Here is a 19,043-nt window from a genome sequence, read left to right as displayed (position 1 = left end):
ATGTATATTAAACAGCGAGAGAACATCTCTCCATTGTCGACGATGACCCGAAATTTTGCTGGAATATCTCGTTTCTCGGTGTAAAATTGCAAAGTGGGTCTCTCTCTAAAATTCGCTATATTGGTTTTTATAATTACCTCGTGGTCCAAACTTTTGCACAGCCTATTAAAAAGGGGGATAAAAAAGAGAAAGAAAGAAAGAAAAAAAAGAAAAAGAAAAAGAAAAGAAAAACAGAAAGCCCCCGTGCCATCCGCAGGATTCACCCTTTCCTCGGGAGCACCCACCGCAAAGCACCGGGGCCCCGTGCAACTCTCCCATTGCAGCACGATGCTGCTCGGATCGGGATTATCTTTGTGATTTCTTTCTTTTCGCCTTCGTACGATACAGAAGGTGAATAATGAAATCTCCTCGCTAGTAGTTTATGAGCCATGAGATTGGAAACGTGCGCGGACAGAGCAGGACGTCGGGCAGAAGGGAACGCAGGGCAGCAGGGCTCGGGTTGCGGCAGGCATCGGGAGCGGCAGCGGGCATTGCGGAGCCGGGTCGGGCCGGGCCGTTCGTGGCACCGCCCCGCAGCCGCTCCGCTCGCTGCCGCCGGGAGAGGGGAGCGCGGCGCGTCCCGGAGCTGCGGGAGACGCAGGGCTGTGCTCCCCGGGACAGGACGGCAGGTCAGAGCGGGCAGAGAAGAAAATCTCGGCGCCGCGGTTGGATCTCTGTCTCCTGGCACGCAAACCCTCAGTAGGCAGGGAGCGATCAGCGAGAGGGGAGACCCAAAATTGCCGATACTCAGCCAAAATACGGGGAGAGGGCTGAGTGTAGCCTGCCCCGAGGGACCCCCGACGGCTGCCCCGGCAAGGCCGGGCTCCTCCGTGCTGATCTCGGCCGAGGGGAGCACTGCGCTCGCTCCTACCCCTCAGTGCGACTCTGTGTGGGCTGAGGGGAACCCCAAGCGAAGCGCTTTCGGGGCACTGTCTAAAGCTGCGGACAAACACTTTTCCCCTTTCCCTTCCTCCTTCCTGAAGTATCCCTCAAATAACTCCAGTCTGGTTTGTTTTTTCCTATTCCCCCTCTTGCTTTCCAAGTCAAGAAAGCTGCTTGTCCGCCTCATCCACGTCCATCGGGGATAGCGCGGACCCCCCTCTTTGTCCTCCAAAAAATAAATTAAAAAAAAATTAAAAAAAAAAAAAAGGAACACCCCCAAACGCCTCATATTTCCAGTTCAGAGTTAAAGTCGGCATTAATCCGGGTCAGTTCCTGCCCCCGATTTGAAGGAGGGAGGGTGTAATGCATGGGCTGTGGGGGGAAAACAGAAAGCAGAGCCCCAAATAAACAAACAAACAAAAATCTCGCGCACAATCAAAGTGAACTCAAATTCCTCTCTGCACACCCACAACTTTCGCTCTGGCCGCTGCCTGGGGGGGTTTAATCTCGCAAAGAGAAAGGGGGGCTCCCTGCGCAAAATTACGCCTTCTCCTCTCATTTGTTCGCTGATTCCATCAAAAAGTTCGCTATTTATAGGCTACACACCCGAACGTGGAGCGATACAAACCCTCCCGCGTTGTTCCCCTCACAGAGCGGCCGGTCCTGGAGCATCTGCTCGGGGTTGTGCGTGCGCGAGAGGCAGCGGAGAGCGCTCCACCAGAGCGGGCCGAGAGGAGCTCCAGCTGCGAGACTCATTAATTGCCGCGAGCCGCTCCACACAGCCATGTGAGTACCGCGCAGCCAGCACCTTTCGCACAGATGGGCAGCGATCACGTACAGACACTTTCTGTCTTTTTTTTTTTTTTTTTTTTCCCCCCCCCCTTCCTTTTTTTTTTTTTTTTTTTTTTTTCCCGTTTTGTCCCCCCCCCACCTTTTTTTTTTTTTTTTTTTTTTTTTTTAGGTTTTTTTTTTTTTTTTTCCTTTTTAGTTAGAGTTCGCACGGCTCCTTCCTTTCTGCAAGGAGGAATGGAACATAGGCGAATGTGGGGGAGAAATGTGCTCGGGCAGAGGAAGGAAGGAAGGAAGGAGCGGAGGAGGAGGGGGGGGGATGAGGCGTTCGCGCTGTCCCCCGAGCCGGCGGGAAGCTGGGGACGGGAGAGAGCGCGGCTCAGAGCCCTCCCTCCTCCTTCCCGGAGCGCTCAGCTCGGCCCCCCAGACAATTCCCGTGGTATCCGCGCGGGTAACGATCTGTATTCATCAAAACCCATCTGGGGGAATTAAAAGAGAGAGAGAGAGAGAGAAAGGAGCGGGCTACAAGGACGTGGGGGCGATGGCTGCGCGCTATTTGCGCGCCTCGAGCGATGCTCCTTCCCCTCTCCCTGCGCTCACACCACGCGCAGCGCTCGGTTGTTTCAAGTGGGGACAAAACCCCCGCGTCCTGTAGGAGGGACGGTGGCTCTTAGAGCGGCTGTGCGCGGGGAGGCGCGGTACTGCTGGTTCTTTCACAGGGCTCCAATGGCACGCCGTTGGGTTAGCGTAGCATTAAATTAACAGGGCCGGGGTTATCTGGGGCATTATACAGCGTGCCCGGGCTGTAACCTCCGCTCATTCATACACAAAGAAGAGGGAGAGACGGAGTTGCGCCTGAGAATCCAAAGAGCGCGGTGAGTGTCGGTGTTTGCTCCTCTCCCTCACGTGCCTAGGAACAAAGTTCAAGGCTCCCGGCGTGGTCGGGTGTTGGAACCCGGAGCCGATCGCTCGCTCCAAAGGCTGCGAAGGGGCCGTGCGGGCAGCTCCCGTACGGCGCGGATGGGAGAGAGCGCTGAGTGGGGAGAACGGAGCGCAGGGGAAGTGCCTCCTCTCCGGGGCTATTTGTAGGTGGCGGTAAAGGCTCCTTTTCAATAAGGAGCCGTGTAAAGAAGCACCAGGAAACGGCTGAGGGATTGATCCGAGGGGCTGGGCTGAGCTCGCACAGCCACGGCTGCAGGGAGAGGAGAGGATCCGCGCTCCGCTGAGCCCGGGTTTGCTCACAATTCAGCTCCCAAGCGCAGGTACAGCGCGCAGGAGCGTCTTTTTTCTTTCAGCCGCGCACGTAATAGAGCGCACCCGCAGGGCTGAAAGTGGGCCAGGGCTACACGGTAGGTATCAAATCACACAAAGCAGAGGAAATAAATTCAGTTTAAAATACATTAGTTGAAATAGGAGGAAGGGCTTGATTTATTATTATTATTATTATTATTTTTCCTCTTTTAAACAAAGGTGCACGCTAGAACAAGCTAGGAGCACTTTGTACCTGACGGTATCCCCCGCGCCCATTGGAAACAAGGCAAGGAACTCGCTCTTCCTTCGCATTTTTTAAACTCTGTGTTAATTAGGATTGCTAAAATAGGACACCCCGGTGGAAGAGGTTTTCAAATACCCACCTACATCTCTGCTGCGAGCACAACTGCTAAATTGCTTGAAACGCCAAAATCCACCCCACCCTCAGCTTGTTTTGGCACCTTTCCCCCAGAAATCGCAATCGCATCTTGAAAGGAACCCCATTAAGGGGAAAAGAGAAACCCCAAACCCCCGGCAGCGGTGCGATGAATGGGCTTGGCGAGCCCGGCGCTGCCCTGCGCATCGAGAAAACGGTTGGACAGAGCGTCCTGAAAACTAATTCCCCCCGCTTTTTTCTTTCCTTTTTAAAAAAATTTTTGAAGTCCCAAACTGGGTGTATCCCAACCCTTCCCTCTTTAGTTTCTTTGATTAAATCATAACAAAGGCTCGTCAGCTTCTCGCGTTTCCTCACAAGCAGCCATACGCAAAACTTCTCACATGAAAGCAAAGTAATTGGCTGCAGCTCACCGAGGGCACGGGCTGCCACGAGTCCTGCTCCCGTCCCCTCGGCAGATTTCACGCGAAAGCGTCGCAGCTGCTCCCAGGTGGCGACCCTCAGGCTTTCAGCTCGGGCTCGTTCCCCACGCAGCGCCTTTCTCTCACGGTGAGGTCAGGAGAGGGGCACGGCGGCTCTTCCCGTGCGGGTCGTGGGGCTCCGCGTGAGCGCAGCCACTTTCACATCCCGATATCCATATCCGTGGCGGTTCTGTTTTGCTTTTCCCTGATTAAGGGCCAGATTAATTTCTCCTTCAGGAAAGAGACTCTGTTAGCTCACCTCTAGCTTACGTGTGAAGGAAAAACAGTCTCTTAAAGTGTTTGGAAATGCTGTCCCGAGTAAGTCTGTAACTCTCGTCCTGTCCCGACCGAACCGTGCCGTGCCCAGCCGCCTGGCTGAATTCGCTTTCCAAAAGCAGTGCGGCTTCTGCAACGACCAGGTTACAGTGGGGGGGAAGGGGGGAGAGAGAGAGAGAGAGAGGAAAAAAAAAAAAAAAAAAAAATAAAGCACCCTGGTGAAAGCACAGGGACCTCGTAGCAACAGGTAAGAGGATACCTGCCACTTTCAGGGGAGTTTGAGCAGGGTAGGAGTTTCGCGGGAGGGATCACTCTCGGTATAGGTGTGTAGGGGAGAGAGGGACAGCCAAAAAAACGGCGCTTGGCGACGTTTCAGCGAGAGTTAAAAGCAGCGCTGAGGCGGGCGGGACACCTGCAGCAGAGCAGTGAGGACGTTTTTCCTTGTCTTCCCGATCGCTTCTCCCATGGTGGCGTCCCGCGGTACTCAGCTGGCGCTGGGGCCTCCAGCGTTATAGGGGACCAGAGACAGCTCTAGCCGAGTTATTTCCCTAGAGCACCACTGGTCGGGCCCGAAGCAGAGCCCGAGCGAGCCCACGCATGCTGCGGAGGGGGTTCACGCCCTAGTCGGGGCTTCCGACGTATGCCCCGGGGTGGAAGCAGGTGAAGAGGGGTCAGCCCGAGCCCTTCCTTCCCCTCCCGGCTGGGCTCTTTGTTCTTTGACCCTTTGTTTTCCCACTGCTCGGCTTTGTACGAAGTTTCTGGGAGAATGGGAGGCGCGGGTGAAAGTTACTGAGAGCCCCGGGATTAAATCGTCAGAGCCCCGAGAGTAGGCACGGCTCCCTCCCGGTGCTCCTCCTGTCCCCGGACCGCGTCGTTTTGTATCACTTGGCCTCGGGATCGGCGTGCGGAGCCGGGAGCGGGCCGCGCCGTCAGCGATGCCGGGGAGGAAGGAGCCGCGGAGGCTCCATGGGGTGCGGCGCCCCGCTCCGGGCCGGGCACCCCTTCGGCGCCGCGGGGAGCTGCCGGCCTTGCGGCGGGCGCCTGTCCGCGCTGCCCTTTCTGGCACGAAAGGGCAAAGACAGTCGGTAGATGCTCTGTAATGAGATGAGGCGGGAGGTCACAGGGATGAAGGATTTCTGAACGTTGGATTTTACGGGACGTGTATTCGTTTGAGTTGCACAAACCGGGAGGCATTCGGCCTAATCGCCGTCTTTTCAGCGTTCTTCCTGTTCGCTTGACGGGACTGTGGCAAAATGTCACAAGTTAAACAAGTTGGCACTTAGCTTGAGAGGGGATGAAATACCTTCACAGAGCAGCTTAAAGGACAGCCTTAGCATCGCTACTGGGAGATCATATAGTATCATTTGGTGCTGGCAATATAAGGGAAAGGAACAACTCTTCATTTAGTACAGAATGGTGTATGTTATCCCATCTTTACCAATAGCAGTGAAATGCTTGAGAACTACACTTATTTTCCCTTTCTTAAGAAATCACCCATAACTTGCAAATAGGAATTACCCACCCCTTCCTCCTGTTATGTGAAAACAGAGAAACAGTTCATTTGGGTGCATTTGGTTTTAGAAAAGCAGACAAGAAGTGAAGTTTTCAGATGGCGTGCTGGACCAGGTGACAACAGGTTGCTGACAGTGCCAGATTTGTGCCCTGAACTCAGTGGCAGACTTCTCTAGCAGTGCTGCTGTACTCCTGTTCTTGTAGCCAGTGACATAATGGACAAATGTAAAATTCTGGAATTCATTGAAAGATTCTTGAGTGTAATTCTCGTATTTTCTTTTGTAATCAAGAGATGCCTGTAAATGTTTGTGCTAGCATAATGTGTATTTTCTATTTTTATATACATAGAGATCCTACAAAGCCTTATTTTTATAAGAGAGCGTTTCCATAGTACGTCTGTATTGAATAAAAGGCCAAAACTGTTTATGGTAATGAGCTATATTTCCAAAATTTATATAGATTTTTTTGTAATAGCAGACAAAACATGTTGAGAAATGAGGAGAGAAAAGGTTAAGTAGTCTAAATAAATTTTTTAGATCTGGATTTTCTAATGTGCATATGCTAGTAGGCATCATACCATCCTTCTGACAGATGTTAAACCTCAGGATCAATTCTTTAATGAAATGGCTTTTTATCTGAGGTAGTGTGCGGATTTTTCCAGCCTTGTTTTTTCCTGATACTAAGGGGATATGGACCCAGCAAAATGTCAGGCAACCCTGCACCTGGGAAATCTGCCTATAGGTATTTCAAGCTGGAAACTTGAATCCAGAAGCCGCCCTTGAAAACTTTGACCTTTCTCATTTCGGGCCATGGTTCACAGCTGAATATAACGATCAGTCACTAGCAAAGTAGAAAAGACACAGGCATCATATCAGATGCTTTGATGATAGCTCAATTTTCTAGCTGAGTGTGTCTTCACACAGAAGTCAGCTACTTTATTGCTTAAATCCAGAGGCTGGCCACATTACTCATTATTCTGTTTATATCCCAATGCTCATAATGTGTTGTTGCAATATCCAGGTAAAGCGTTCGGTGCCATTTACAACAAGGAATCTGCCTTGAGCAATACTATAATCACTAATAGCTAACATTACCGAGAGGATCAGTTTCTGGAAATGAACATGAGTTAACAAAGGTACATCTGTAATTTTGTTCAGAACTGAACAAAACTAGACGTCTAAAGGAGAGAATACAAATTTGATCAGAAGAATGCTGTGTTTAATCAATAGCACTTGCTTCTGCCTTCTGGTAGCAAGGATGATTAGGGGCCACTGCTGATCCCCTGGGCTGTTGTTTGAATAGAGGAGTTCTGCAGCGTGAGAAAAATGAATTCTTCTGACTCAGAAGAATCCACTGAAGGAAGAGTGGGTTGTGTTTATTTTGTGTTGATTAACTTTCCCTTTTTTTTTTTTTTTTTTTTTTTTTTAAATACTTTTTACTGATATGTATGTATTTTAATAGATGAAGAATTTATAGATATTTAAAAAAAAACAACAATACTCTGCTGAATCTCTTGGGAACTTTGCCAACAAATATAACTTCCCAAATGTCAGGCCGGATTTTAAAAGGAAAATCTAAATATATAAAGGTATTTTGGGAGTTTGTTTGTCTTGCTTCTTTAGAGCAGGAGACAAAGCTACTGAGTTGCGGTTGTTCGGTACACTATTGAGTCTTTAAAAGAGATGTCAGGCTAGACCTTTTGCCTCACAATTTTTATCACCTTTGTCTGTCAATAAATACTTGAGACAAATGAGGGGGAAATACATTGCTTTCCTTTTTACTTCACTTGCACCTGTTATTGTATACGATATCAGAACAGCACTGAGGAAACAGCAAACGGCAGTAAACAAGAATAAGGAGGAAGTGTAAAATAAACACTCTTCTAAAGCAGTTACTTCTAGGTGTAGGTGTGAATGTATACCGGTTTATTTAAACAGTTCTTAAATGGAAGAGCCATAAGTTGACAAGAAATGTAAAACAACGTGTCATAGGCATTTAGCAGACGATGGCATGCTAATTTTATCAAAAAGCATAGCAGCAGTCCCCTTGACATCCCCTCAGAAAATTAGTTCTTAACTGAAAAGAAAGGAGAGCATTTAATTATATGAGTTATTTTGAGAGTGGAAATTTGCAATTTTAATATTTTCTTCTCTTTTATTAGTTTATCTCTTGTTCCAAAATTAAAAGCTTTTTTTCCCTTTTAAATGGCCAAGTTTTACTTTGTTTTTGTTTCTTTGTCTGAGTATATAATGATAGGGGCTACAGAATCATGCAAATCTCAAGTTTTCAACAATTACAAGGGCCTTCAGTGCTAACTGCATGTGTAGAATTACCAGTAGCCATGGTAAATAAGAGCAGATATTCAGTAGCTCTATAATAACCAATTTAGAACATTTATTTTTTACTGTTATTTAATGTATGCATAGATCTGGAGCTCTTTTCATCATGAGGTATAGAAGAATGCTTAGCAGCTCAACTGAGTAGACACATTTGTGACAAATACTTGTGGTAATGATGTATTTCTACCTAAGAACTTAATGTTTCAAAGTGTGTCTGATTTTTAATAATTAGAGTAGGAATAATAAACTTAGAAATGATTTCATCATGTTTATATTTTAAAAGAAGTCTCATTCAAAGCACAAAAATAAGTATTTTCTTAGTGAATCATGACCTTAAGATGTAGCATGGGAATAACAAGCACAAATTCCTTCTCTGAAAATACTTGCAAGAATAGTAATATGCTTGCGCATATTTTTTCAGCCTGAACATCAGTAATGTACAAATAATGGTTTTATCTTTGAGCACAGAAGGGAGAAAAGATAACTCACTGTAAGTTCTCTTCAAGTAGCTGATTAAGGTTAAAGGCTCATTTTTGTTTCCACTGCAGTTGATAGGAAAATTCTCGTGACTTTGAGTAGCTTCCTCTTACTATTTGGACTACAGAAATGCTCAGAATTCCTAGCCGGAAATATGTAAAAATAACACCACCTCTCTGTAGGAATCTATGGTTACAGGCCTTAATTTTTCATGCATTTCTGTTTAGTGCTTTTTACTTTTGACATCTTGTAGTAAGAAGCTTTCCTTCACCCCTCGTCCTCCTTTCTCCTCATCTCTTCTCTGCTGTCATGGAAATCACTGTCATGTTCACAAGTGGGATATTTGGTGTTTGATGCTTAATTGTTTCAAGTCTATATACAAGTAGAGCTTGACAATAATTTCTTAATTATTATTATTTTTTTAAACCTGCATAGAATACAAAGCATTATATTGCTGCCTTTATGGGGAAGTTACCAGTGAAAAGTCAAAACGTTTAACTCTCATTAATGATGACTGATCAAATGGATGGGGAAGTTTTCTCTCAGTTAGAAAAATGTTCAAGTTTAAGAAAACAAAACTGAACCAGGCAATTCCTTGCATTCACTTATCAGTCTGTTTCCCGAACAAATTATATGATTATTTAGAACTTTTAACTTTTGTATTTTCTGTATTCAAGGAAAGAGTGAGGCATCTAAAATTTGCTGAAGATGTAATAGAAAAAATATAAAACTCTACACAAGGAACGAAAATAGAGCAGAATTCTGAATTATAAATTAGGAAAACTTGTTACTTTTTCCATGTATGGATGTTTCCTGAATAATCTTCTTCTTAACACTGTTCTCTTCAACTCGACAATTTGAAACATGCTGAAAAGGGTATGCCTTTTAGTAGCATACTGTGTAATCACTCCTCAGTGTTTGCAAGATACCTGGAGCTGCATGTCACATCTTTTCATCACTAGAAGGTGTTAAGAACTAGGAAGATAAACTATTCTGCAGACAGAAAAAAATAGTGTAATCCAGTGATGGTCACCACTAACATGTGGAAATGAAAATATTTTGCAGCTGTATGTGTACATATAGTATTGCTTCTGGTTGTGTATTCAGGGAAAAATTGAAGCAAATGGAGCTGTTATTTCTAACTTGGGTGATACTCAACTCAGAGGGTGAATCATTTTTATTTTTATTTTTATTTTTAAATATTCCTAGGCTGAAATAGCATCTAAAGGAATAAATGACATAGGAATGTCTCACAGCTAGGGGAAAAGTTACTCAGAATGACAATTTTGCTTTAAAGGAAGTGTCACGTAAGAGAGGGGTTCTGTAGGTCCTAATTTGTCTGTCTTGGTAGAATGAAGAAATTATTGAAATGGTAGCATCCCTCCTTTCTCAAGCACAATTCAGTTTCAGTAGCGAAGAATCACAAATCATATTCCTGTGCAAGTGACAGTGATCATAGCCAATTGCTGACTGAATTATTTCTCTGTTCATTCATCCATTCTCTAGCAAATAAATTGTCCTCAATTAATTAGAATTCTTTTAGAGAAAAACATACAATAGATAAAATCTTTAAATCTCGGTTTTTTTTTTTCAGTTTTGATTTTTTTGCTTCGTGCTCTGCACTCCGGATCTACTGCAACTATGCTCAATTCTTATGAATGGCTTATTTTGGCATTATGGTTTGTAAAGTTTTGATGAAACAGACATGAAACACCTGTGAGTGATTATAGTACTGACATTTAAAGAGTAAATTTCATCTGTATTTTCACACATGTGAACTGAGGGACAGAGAGAGAAGTGCCCAAGATCCCAAAGGTATGTGAGTGATTGATGTGAGACTACAAAGCAGGTAGCATAGAACTGCTACATATATGCAGTCTCATCAAGCCCACACATCTTATGATGCCTTCACAACTTGCTAAAACCTGGTTCCAACTGTCTCCTCAAGAGTTTTACGACCCTCCTTTGCTTAGTGGCAACATTTTGTTCATTAAATGTCTATAAAGCTTGTACCTGTATGAGAGTGAGAAGACCCACCTGTCTTCCCAGAACCCAAAAAATTCCTTGAATGCTATCTCTTGTATTTCTGTGCATAACAGCAGAAATACCTAAAATCATAAGGAATTCCTCTGGCATAGCAATTCATTGTGCTGAGGCCATGGGGAGCAAAACCAGCATCTGATGTTGTTTGTTCTCTGCAGCAGTGTGCAGCTGAGAGAGAAAAAACTGAAATGTAATGGAAAAATAATGAAGAGTCACTTTCATTGAACTTGAACCAAAAGAGCTGTCTCAAGAAGCAATGAGTACATGTGGAATATGAGAAACAACCTGCCTCTGGATGCTGCTCTGTGTGGCATATAGAAATAATGCGGGAATATGATATCCTACCAATAAAGGTAGGAACGTAGAGCTACCGTTGTTAAGTGATGGAAATTGATACAACAGAAAACACCAATCTCTTTCTAAGAGTCATTATTGCAAAAGAGGCCTCAGGCAGATCAATGAAGTTCTCAAGATGGCTCCAGAAGGACTTGGATTAAGTGTTCATGAGCTAGTGGCTCTATTTTTTAACAGAGTTTTGGTAGCAAAACATTATAGTGCAGTCTCGGTAGTAGTAAAATTGCTCTAATGTGATGAGTTGTACTATAGTATACAATCACGTGGTGCCAAAAAAAAAAAAAAAAAAGAAAAGCCATACAAAAATTATAAAATGACTGAATAGAGAAAATAAAGAGCAAGACTTTCAGTCAGTTATACAGAGAGTCACTGAGAAAAAGCTTGTTTGATATCAGTCACTAACACCAGTCTTCCTGAGGTTTCTTCAAAATTAAAATAAGGTGTTTCAGGCCAGGAGAGCTTCACAAACATGCCCAATGATGATGTTTTATGCACTCTTTGCACTGTGCTGGGTGCATGGGCATTAACAGACCCCACACAGTGCTGAAAGTGAACAGTTTGTTCACTTTGCCTCACCAAAGTGCTGCAGTAGGCTCTCATTTGCAGAAGGCAGCTGGTGATACAGAGGTGTCTGCAAGGGAGGCAGTTCCCAAAGTGAATTGCTCTGTGCTTTGCCTTACATAAGCCATTCCCAGTGCTTAGGCAGTGCCAGGTGGACACATCTGCCCTTTAGACTTGTGTTTCTTTCCCCTTCTATGTGGCCAGAGCTGCAACCTGAGCAGAGGGATGAAGGGGGATGGACTGACCCTTTTTCTGGCCTGTTGGAGGCTGTGATTGTCTAGCTCAGAAGTGAAAAGACAGTTCTCTGCAGTGAGTTCTCTTATTTCAGTAGAAGTATTTGCAACTCTGCCACCTAACTACAGAGCAACTTAAAGGCTAATGCTATTTAGAAAATTAATTCTTTTTAAATTTAATTATCTATAAGGAGGTATCTACAAAAACAAAAATAAACCCTATTGGTTTTCATATAGTTTAGGGAGTTTAAGCAGTACATGCTGTCTTAGATACAAGGTTTATAAAGCTTTATAAACTTCGTTTGTAAGCTATTATTGAACTGTGTTTCAGTAATGCAATGTAGTATCATAGCTAGAAAGGAAATAAACAGCTTATTTTCTTGGCAGAATTATCATCAGCCTGATGGAGGAAAACCCTCTGTAGCTGCCTTTGTTACCATCATTGCTGCGCTTTCTCCCCAGGATATCCCGTTTGCTACACTCCCTCAGCAAGGTTTCTCACAGGGCTTTGGATGCAGGAACTTCATCTGGTTAAATGCTTTATACAGCACCTAACCAAATTATCTTCTTACCCTGAACAGTGCTACTGTGCTATAAGCACCTAATGAGAACAGAGCTTTGGTAGCATTAATCTGGTGCACTCATCCGCAATTTTGTAGGAATTGCTCTGCATTGGCAATGGGCAGCTCAGTTGGACTCTTTCATTGTGCCTTTTATGGCGTGACCTGATGGTTTTGGACTTATTTCTACAAAATTTGGACAGCCGTGATTCCTGCTTACATCAGCAGGAGAAGAGAGCATGTGGCTCCTGGCAGTAATTTCTGCACTGCCCAGAAATTAGCTTCAAGAGCCTCCAAATTGTCATTAAAATTTGATTGTTTCCCTTCACATGTACACATCCGCCCATGGAAAATCACCTATTGTGTCGCTTCTGCCCCTCTCCCTGGAGTGTTACCAGGAGGTGAGCTATGACGGGGATGAGAAGGTTGCAGCCCTAATGGGGTCCAAAAGTACAGAGGCAAGAAAATGAGCTCAGCTTCCTGTCCCAAAGTCAAGTGGTAATTTCTGTGGTTCTGATGCTGAAATATGCAGCAACACAAGTGTAGGATTTCATTGCTAAGATTTACATGTTTGTTCTGCTTCTCTGCTTCTGTCTTGGCTACCATGTAAGTATTTATTATATTTTATTTTATTTTATTACTTTGTTGCTTTACTGTATGGCCACTATTTCATGAAACAAAATGCAACTTCTCTCTCCCTGCCTCCCGCCCCCCCCCCCCCCTCGCCCTTTTTTGATTAAAAGTTGCAAATGAGGTCTCTATTTGGTATAAGCTGGTATGCCTCCACTGATTTCAGTAGAGCTCTGTCAGCTTTCTCCAGCTGTATGCTTGGTCTGTATTGTGGCTCTGACCAGCTAATTACTTCAACATAAGATGGTATTTTTGTGTAGTCAGTAATAGAATATAAGGTTCTGACTGGGGTTAGGCAGTTAAGTGTAAATAAGTGCATTAGTCTGTAGAATATGATCTTTTCCTGCTATTCTCACCATTTTCTGTCATAAACAACAAAATTAAAACTGGTGTCTTCCCCTTCCCACTAGCTTCTATGCTGGCTGCTAAAGGCCCGCAGGTGTAAAACAATGTGTTCAGTATCAGCGCATTTCACTTATGTCCTTAGAAATGAGCATCTTTAATGTTCCAAATGAGCTAAATTACAGGGGAACACTTCCAGCTAGCATTCCAGGGCTGTGAGGGCATCCCAGGAGCCTGTGGTCTGACAGGCTTTGTAATGCTGAACCATGGCTGAGAAAGGCCTCCCTATGCATTGCGTATACCATTTTCTACCCACATCATTGAAAGCAAGGCTTTTTCTGCATGCCTGAGGAGGTACTTGGGATTCTGAAAAGCCAGAAAACTTGTTGAACTTTTGAGGCTAGGTTCTGAAAATGGGCTGCTAGCAGGGTGTAGATGGAGCTGGGGTCCTTCAGGTGAAAATTATTAAAGATTCATTGTTGACTTATTCATCTTCCAACTTGACACGCCATGTGCCTCCCATATATGAAGCCCTATAATCTCAGGGAAGATTTAGTTCATACAGTGTTGGGTTTCCATAATGGAGTCAGAGGTGCTTTCTTCTTGACTGCAGTAGTATCAGTCCCTCCGTCTTCATATAAAAAATAGCAGTTAGAGAAATCAGATTCAGGGATGAAGGGTTTCATGTTCCCTCTTCTTCTAGTCTGTAAACTATTCCTCGAATAGGCATCTTCTGCCCTTCCTTTCAAAACTCCACCATTAGCTTTTAAGCTTATTCAAGCCAAAGCAGAGGAGCAGAAGGAAGCATGACTGCAGCCTCCTGTGAGAACACCGTATTACATGGGGTAATCCTGGGTCTCTGGCTTCCAATCCTTCTGTAGCACTCATATGTTAAGAATAAAATATGTTAATGGACTTCTGAGAATTCCTGAGGAATGTTCTGGATCATAGATAGAGTCTATCTGCCATTAAACATAATATCTTCTTGGCAGCCATTCTTCCTCTGCAGCCCTTGCCTTCAAGATCTGTTCTGGAGAGGCATTTTAGAAATCTTGTAATGAGACCTCGTATACAGAGGGATCAGGCTCATTACAGACTGTTCCACCCTGCACTTGTATCTTGTATGTACTTTGCACACACTGCATGTGGAAGGGCTCAAACATTTTTACTTTAAATAATTGTGTTAGCAGTTGCACAGTGTTTGTGCTTTCACAAAATGCAGTATGTCACTAATGTTTAAAAGAGCAGAAATGAGACATGGTTCTGGCCTTGGTTCAGGTGAAGTCAGCCCTGCACTGCGGCTTGTCTGTCAAGAACATCAAGGAAGCCACTGAGCATCGTAGAATTTCTCTGTTGTCTACATCAGGCAAGCCAGAGCCTCACTTCTGTGTCACCTTCTTTATTCAGTTAGTTCAAATTCCTCCAATACTTGGCCCAAGCATTGTTAGAAGCCAGGCTGCAGAAGTCAGGTGAGCTTTTTTTTTTTCTGCGAGGACTTGGATCTGACTTAATTAGGTGGGGACCTCACCCTGATTCTGATCTCTGATAAAATCACTTTTCAATATTGCATTATTGCTAGTGTGTGAACCGAATGTCTACACTGATACTTACGTTAAGCCAAACATAAGTTCTTTGTTTTTTTCTTCTGACTTGTAAGTATGTTATGTTTAACAGACATGAGTAACCCATGTGGGATATCTTTCACACAGAGTAAAACCAATGTAAATTCACATGACTCAGGGATTTGTTTCAGTGCTCGTGTATAAACTCTCATTAGAAATGATTATGCTTGAAGATCAAAAGAAAAGTACACTCGCTTGTATTAATGTTTAATGCATAATTCACATTGTTAGAACAAAAAACAAAACAGTCAGTGGTTGTTATGACAAATATTAAACATCAGCGCTACTAACCAATTCCCAGAGAGGATCCTTCATTTCTCTGCAATAGCCATATGCTGAGGTTTCCTCTTTTTCTCTTGTGTTGTTTTCTCCAAGAGCTCTCAGTTTCACAGACCTGTTCCTTGCTGGATCAGCAGTCCCCTGTCCCAGCAGGAGCAGGGCAGATCCTGGACACCCTCTCACTGCAGGTGGCTCCTGCTTTTAGAGTGCTCCTAGTGGCAGCAGTGTAAAGCAATCTAATCCAGCTGTTGACACGATAATGATTTTAGACATGCTCCTGCATGGTCCCCAAGCCTTGCTTGCCTTCAATCTCAGTCCACTTTCAGCCTTACTATCAAGACTAGGCCCATGGCCAATGTTACACTACAACAGGATTCAAAAACTTGGGTTTTTTTTATCATGTTTATCTGTGTTTTTATCTCCTTCATTCAATGCTTACTTTCTTATCAGAAAGCTTTGTACTTAAATAAGCAGACTTAGCATGAAGGAGACATATGTGAAATCCATTCCCTGTATCCTTCAGCCAAAGCCCAGCACAGCAGAGTAAAGCCATGCTCATAATCACAACTGGAGCTTAAGAATGAGAACTGTTTGTAGCTTGGTTGACTGATACATGGGATAGCAGGGTGACTTCATCTACACATAGGAAGATCCTTGGGTACCTCTGCCTTTTACAAATAGTAAGGTTTTTTTCTTCATATTTTCGTAGTTTTTATTGGCTTTTCCCATGTCAGTGTTTCAAGGTTAGTAATTTGTACCATCTAGCCTTTATTTTTATTTTTCTCTTTAAAATTTATTTGATTTACTACCTGAGCTTACATCTGTTTGGTTTTTTTTTTTTTTTCCTTATTTCCCCCTCCCACCTTCAGCTTCCCCCCTTTTTTTTTGAGGTTAAAGTTTGTAATTCAGGTCAGAGTCACCTCTCTTTGCAGGGAGGTGTGTGGTACGGAATAAGACAGAATAATGTTTGAAGATCTTTCTGCTTGGCACAAAGCTGAAAAAAAAAAATTCCTTTCTCATTATCATTTCAATAACTTTCCTATGAACCAGCAGTGATACAACACAGCTGATTCTGAGCCCTCCTGCATCTGTTCAGAGCAGAGTAATTGCTTGAGACTACAGTAGGTTGTTCCTGATTCAGGTCTCTGTAAGCAAATGAAGAACTAGCTCCCTGTTCCTAAGGTACCTCCTGGAAACCCCATTGTTTTGCAAGCCATCTTGTGCTAACCTGAGAGGTTCCTCATGCAGGAACTAGAGGTATTGAATTATAACGGGTGCTTCATGCAGACACTACTGCTTTGAGCACTATGTAGTCAAAGGATAAGCAGATCATGGGGGTTCAAGAGGACATAGACCTTTGGCTTTTGTTTTCCTTTTGTTAACAGCCTACTCAAAATATTTACAATTTAGAACCTGATATTTTCTGCAGTAGAGGGCCAACTGTCTGCTTCAACACAGCTGAGAATGTACTCAGACTATATGTTGTGTGAATTGTTTATTTATCTTGTGGAGTGCACATGGAAGAACTGTCCTTGAATTGATCATAAGCACATGGCTGTTGTACAGTTTCTGCTAAGAAAGAAAACATGTAATGAATTAAATATGCCTCACAAGGAAAGAAGTAGGTCAAATGTTGGGCTAAATTAACTTTATGTTATGCAGAAAGGCTATGTACAGTGTGTTGTTTTCAGGTGTGCGATTTTGGACTTGTCTACACACAAAATTATTCCAAAACAGTTATTAGCTACACTGCAGTAATTACCCTTAACCAAAACCATATGTAGTCAAATATCATGCCAGCATAAGAGTTCACGTTTTTGAATTCGCCTAATCCACTTTAGAAGTGGATTAAGTGAAACCAGGAAGAAGCTCTGTCATTCCAGAATGAACGAGCCACCTGCACATGATTCTGTTTTACATCCATCCACTACCTCATTCCAGCACAATTTTCCTGGGTTGAGTGGCTCTTAAGATATATCTACATAGCAAATGAATGTGTGATTATAGACATACCAGCCTTTCCTTTACTCTCGCTGGTGTGAGTAACAGCAGTAATGAAAGATGGTGGCAAAGACCTCAGTGCAGCCCATTAACTGGGACTTACACACAGGAACCCTTATGGTTGTGAGCAACCTCTGCTGCAACACATCTCGTCACGCCCTCGCTTCAGACACAGCTCACATCCCCGTGCTAATGCTGGAGTGGGAATGTTTCCCTGCACCTCCAGTGCATACGTGCACCAAATACTGCGTATGTGATAGGACTGTGCAGCTGAACTAAGTGGAAAACTGGGCAACTGACTTCAGAGGTTAATCACATGAAGGAGACGCATGGCTCATACGTTTTTAATATACACACCTTTGACAGCCAAATGAAGTGTTGGCTCTGTGGCTGCATAGGCCAAATTAAATATGCTGTAGACAAGCACAACTGTGTTGATTTCACTAGGGCTGAATTGGCTCCATAGGCAAGTTCATGCTTATTTGACTAATACTTGTTTTGTTACCTATCTGCTCACTTCTTTTAATGAAGTTAATGCATTTCAATATTCCTTTCAATGCATTCCAAAACCAGCAATTTGATTAACTAATTCCCTTTTAAAAGCACAACAATCACAACTAAAATCTCTCTCTTAGGAGAGGTATGGAACAACTGCGCAGAGCATCTTGGGTAGCTATGCCATAACTTACATCTCTTTAAAGAAACTCCCCACATCAATCAGAAGAGCCTCACTGAAAAATAAATGGCAAAATACAGACAACAATCAAGCTGCACAAAGTGCTTGTTAAGTCTACCAAAACCAGTGTATCAGTAATGTACCCTGTACTCTCCAGTGCACTGTTGAGACAGTATACTTAAGACAAATAAAAACTTCTACGTCTAAATGCCGCTCAAAACAATTCTGAAACAGAAACACTATGCAAATTTGTCTTTATAGACAAGACAGAAAGCACCTCGAGTAGCTTGTGTTAAAAATAAGTACTTTTTCAATTTCATTCTCCTTAAAGCAGTGCTTGGACTTCGCTGTATTCTGAGAATTTATTTTTTCCTCCCAGTTAAAGAGCAAAGACTTCACCAAAATAAGGCACTGTTCCAGAGTACTAAATACAGCAGCAGCACAGCAGCACGCTAGATTCTCCCTGGCTTCATCTTCTTAAAAAACTGGAAGAGCAAAACCTGATTAGTAACAATATTAAGCAAAGACCATGTTCTCTTTTATTGTATTTAAATGAGGAAAATGAAAGCGTTAATGCTAATATAGAAGCTGCAACAATAATTTAGTTTCAGCCCTGTGCTCCTTCAGCTTTTCAGCTTCTCTGTGAACTGTTGCACTAGCTACACGTACATGGTGAGCTGTTGTCAGAACAGGCAGTAGAAAATGCAGTGTGGGATGGGGCACTTGACTTTGGGCCTTACTGAGAGCTTTGGTCAGTGTGCAGGTGCTGCAGTGAGTTGGCAGTTTGAGATATTAAAAGTGTATGTGTGCAATCTTTGGCTGAAAGGGCACAGTGGTCTGTGCCACTATGGATACCTGAAAGTGAGGCCTAGCACTGGAAATAACTCTGTTCAGGAAGGAATGCACGCAACTAAAAGGTCCCTGTCCCCATGTGTACTTACACTGAGGGACATGGGTTAGCGGGCATGATGGTGATGGGTTGGTGGTTGGTCTAGATGACCTTAATGGCCTTTTCCAATCTCAACGATTCTATGGTCTTCCTTTTAGGAGCACAAATGCTAAGGAAAGCAAGCCAACCCCAGTACCAACTCCTACCCCTGCTCACAACAACACCCAGTCACACAGGTTGACCTGGCAGCTGCAGCCCTTGTCACCACATGCTGGTCACCCACAACCCAGCCCGGCCCAGCACCTGCCAGCCTCCACACAACAGCCCGGTGGCCCACGGGCAGCCTGTATGGGCCTGCGTTCCCCATGTCCCCCGCGTTCCCTCACGATACGGGGTGCTTTTTCCCCCAGTCCCATTCCCTGCAGGGACATGG

General features: G+C 43.9%; 1 protein-coding gene across 5 annotated transcripts in view; it reads left to right on the top strand.

Moving 5' to 3' along the window:
- Positions 1 to 1,603: 1,603 nt before the first annotated feature.
- ESRRG (estrogen related receptor gamma) overlaps positions 1,604 to 19,043 on the top strand; it is a 382,468-nt gene continuing 365,028 nt past the window's right edge. The window contains exons 1-2 of one of the 5 annotated variants that reach the window (XM_042817791.1): positions 2,516 to 2,585; positions 3,181 to 3,247. Coding sequence is in view for 1 of the 5 variants with exons in the window: in XM_042817747.1 (XP_042673681.1) it covers positions 1,706 to 1,707 (2 nt within the window). In the remaining 4 variants the exon portion in view is untranslated. Of the gene's footprint in view, positions 1,708 to 2,515; positions 2,586 to 3,168; positions 3,248 to 19,043 lie in introns of those variants that run through there. The other 4 variants (XM_042817747.1, XM_042817764.1, XM_042817801.1 and 1 more) reach the window with 4 other exon arrangements.

This window comes from Centrocercus urophasianus, unplaced genomic scaffold, assembly GCF_019232065.1.
Source record: "Centrocercus urophasianus isolate 14NV4802_14NV808 unplaced genomic scaffold, USGS_Curo_1.0 seq_10, whole genome shotgun sequence".
Lineage (NCBI taxonomy): Eukaryota > Metazoa > Chordata > Aves > Galliformes > Phasianidae > Centrocercus > Centrocercus urophasianus.
This window is presented reverse-complemented; position numbering and strand designations above follow the sequence as displayed.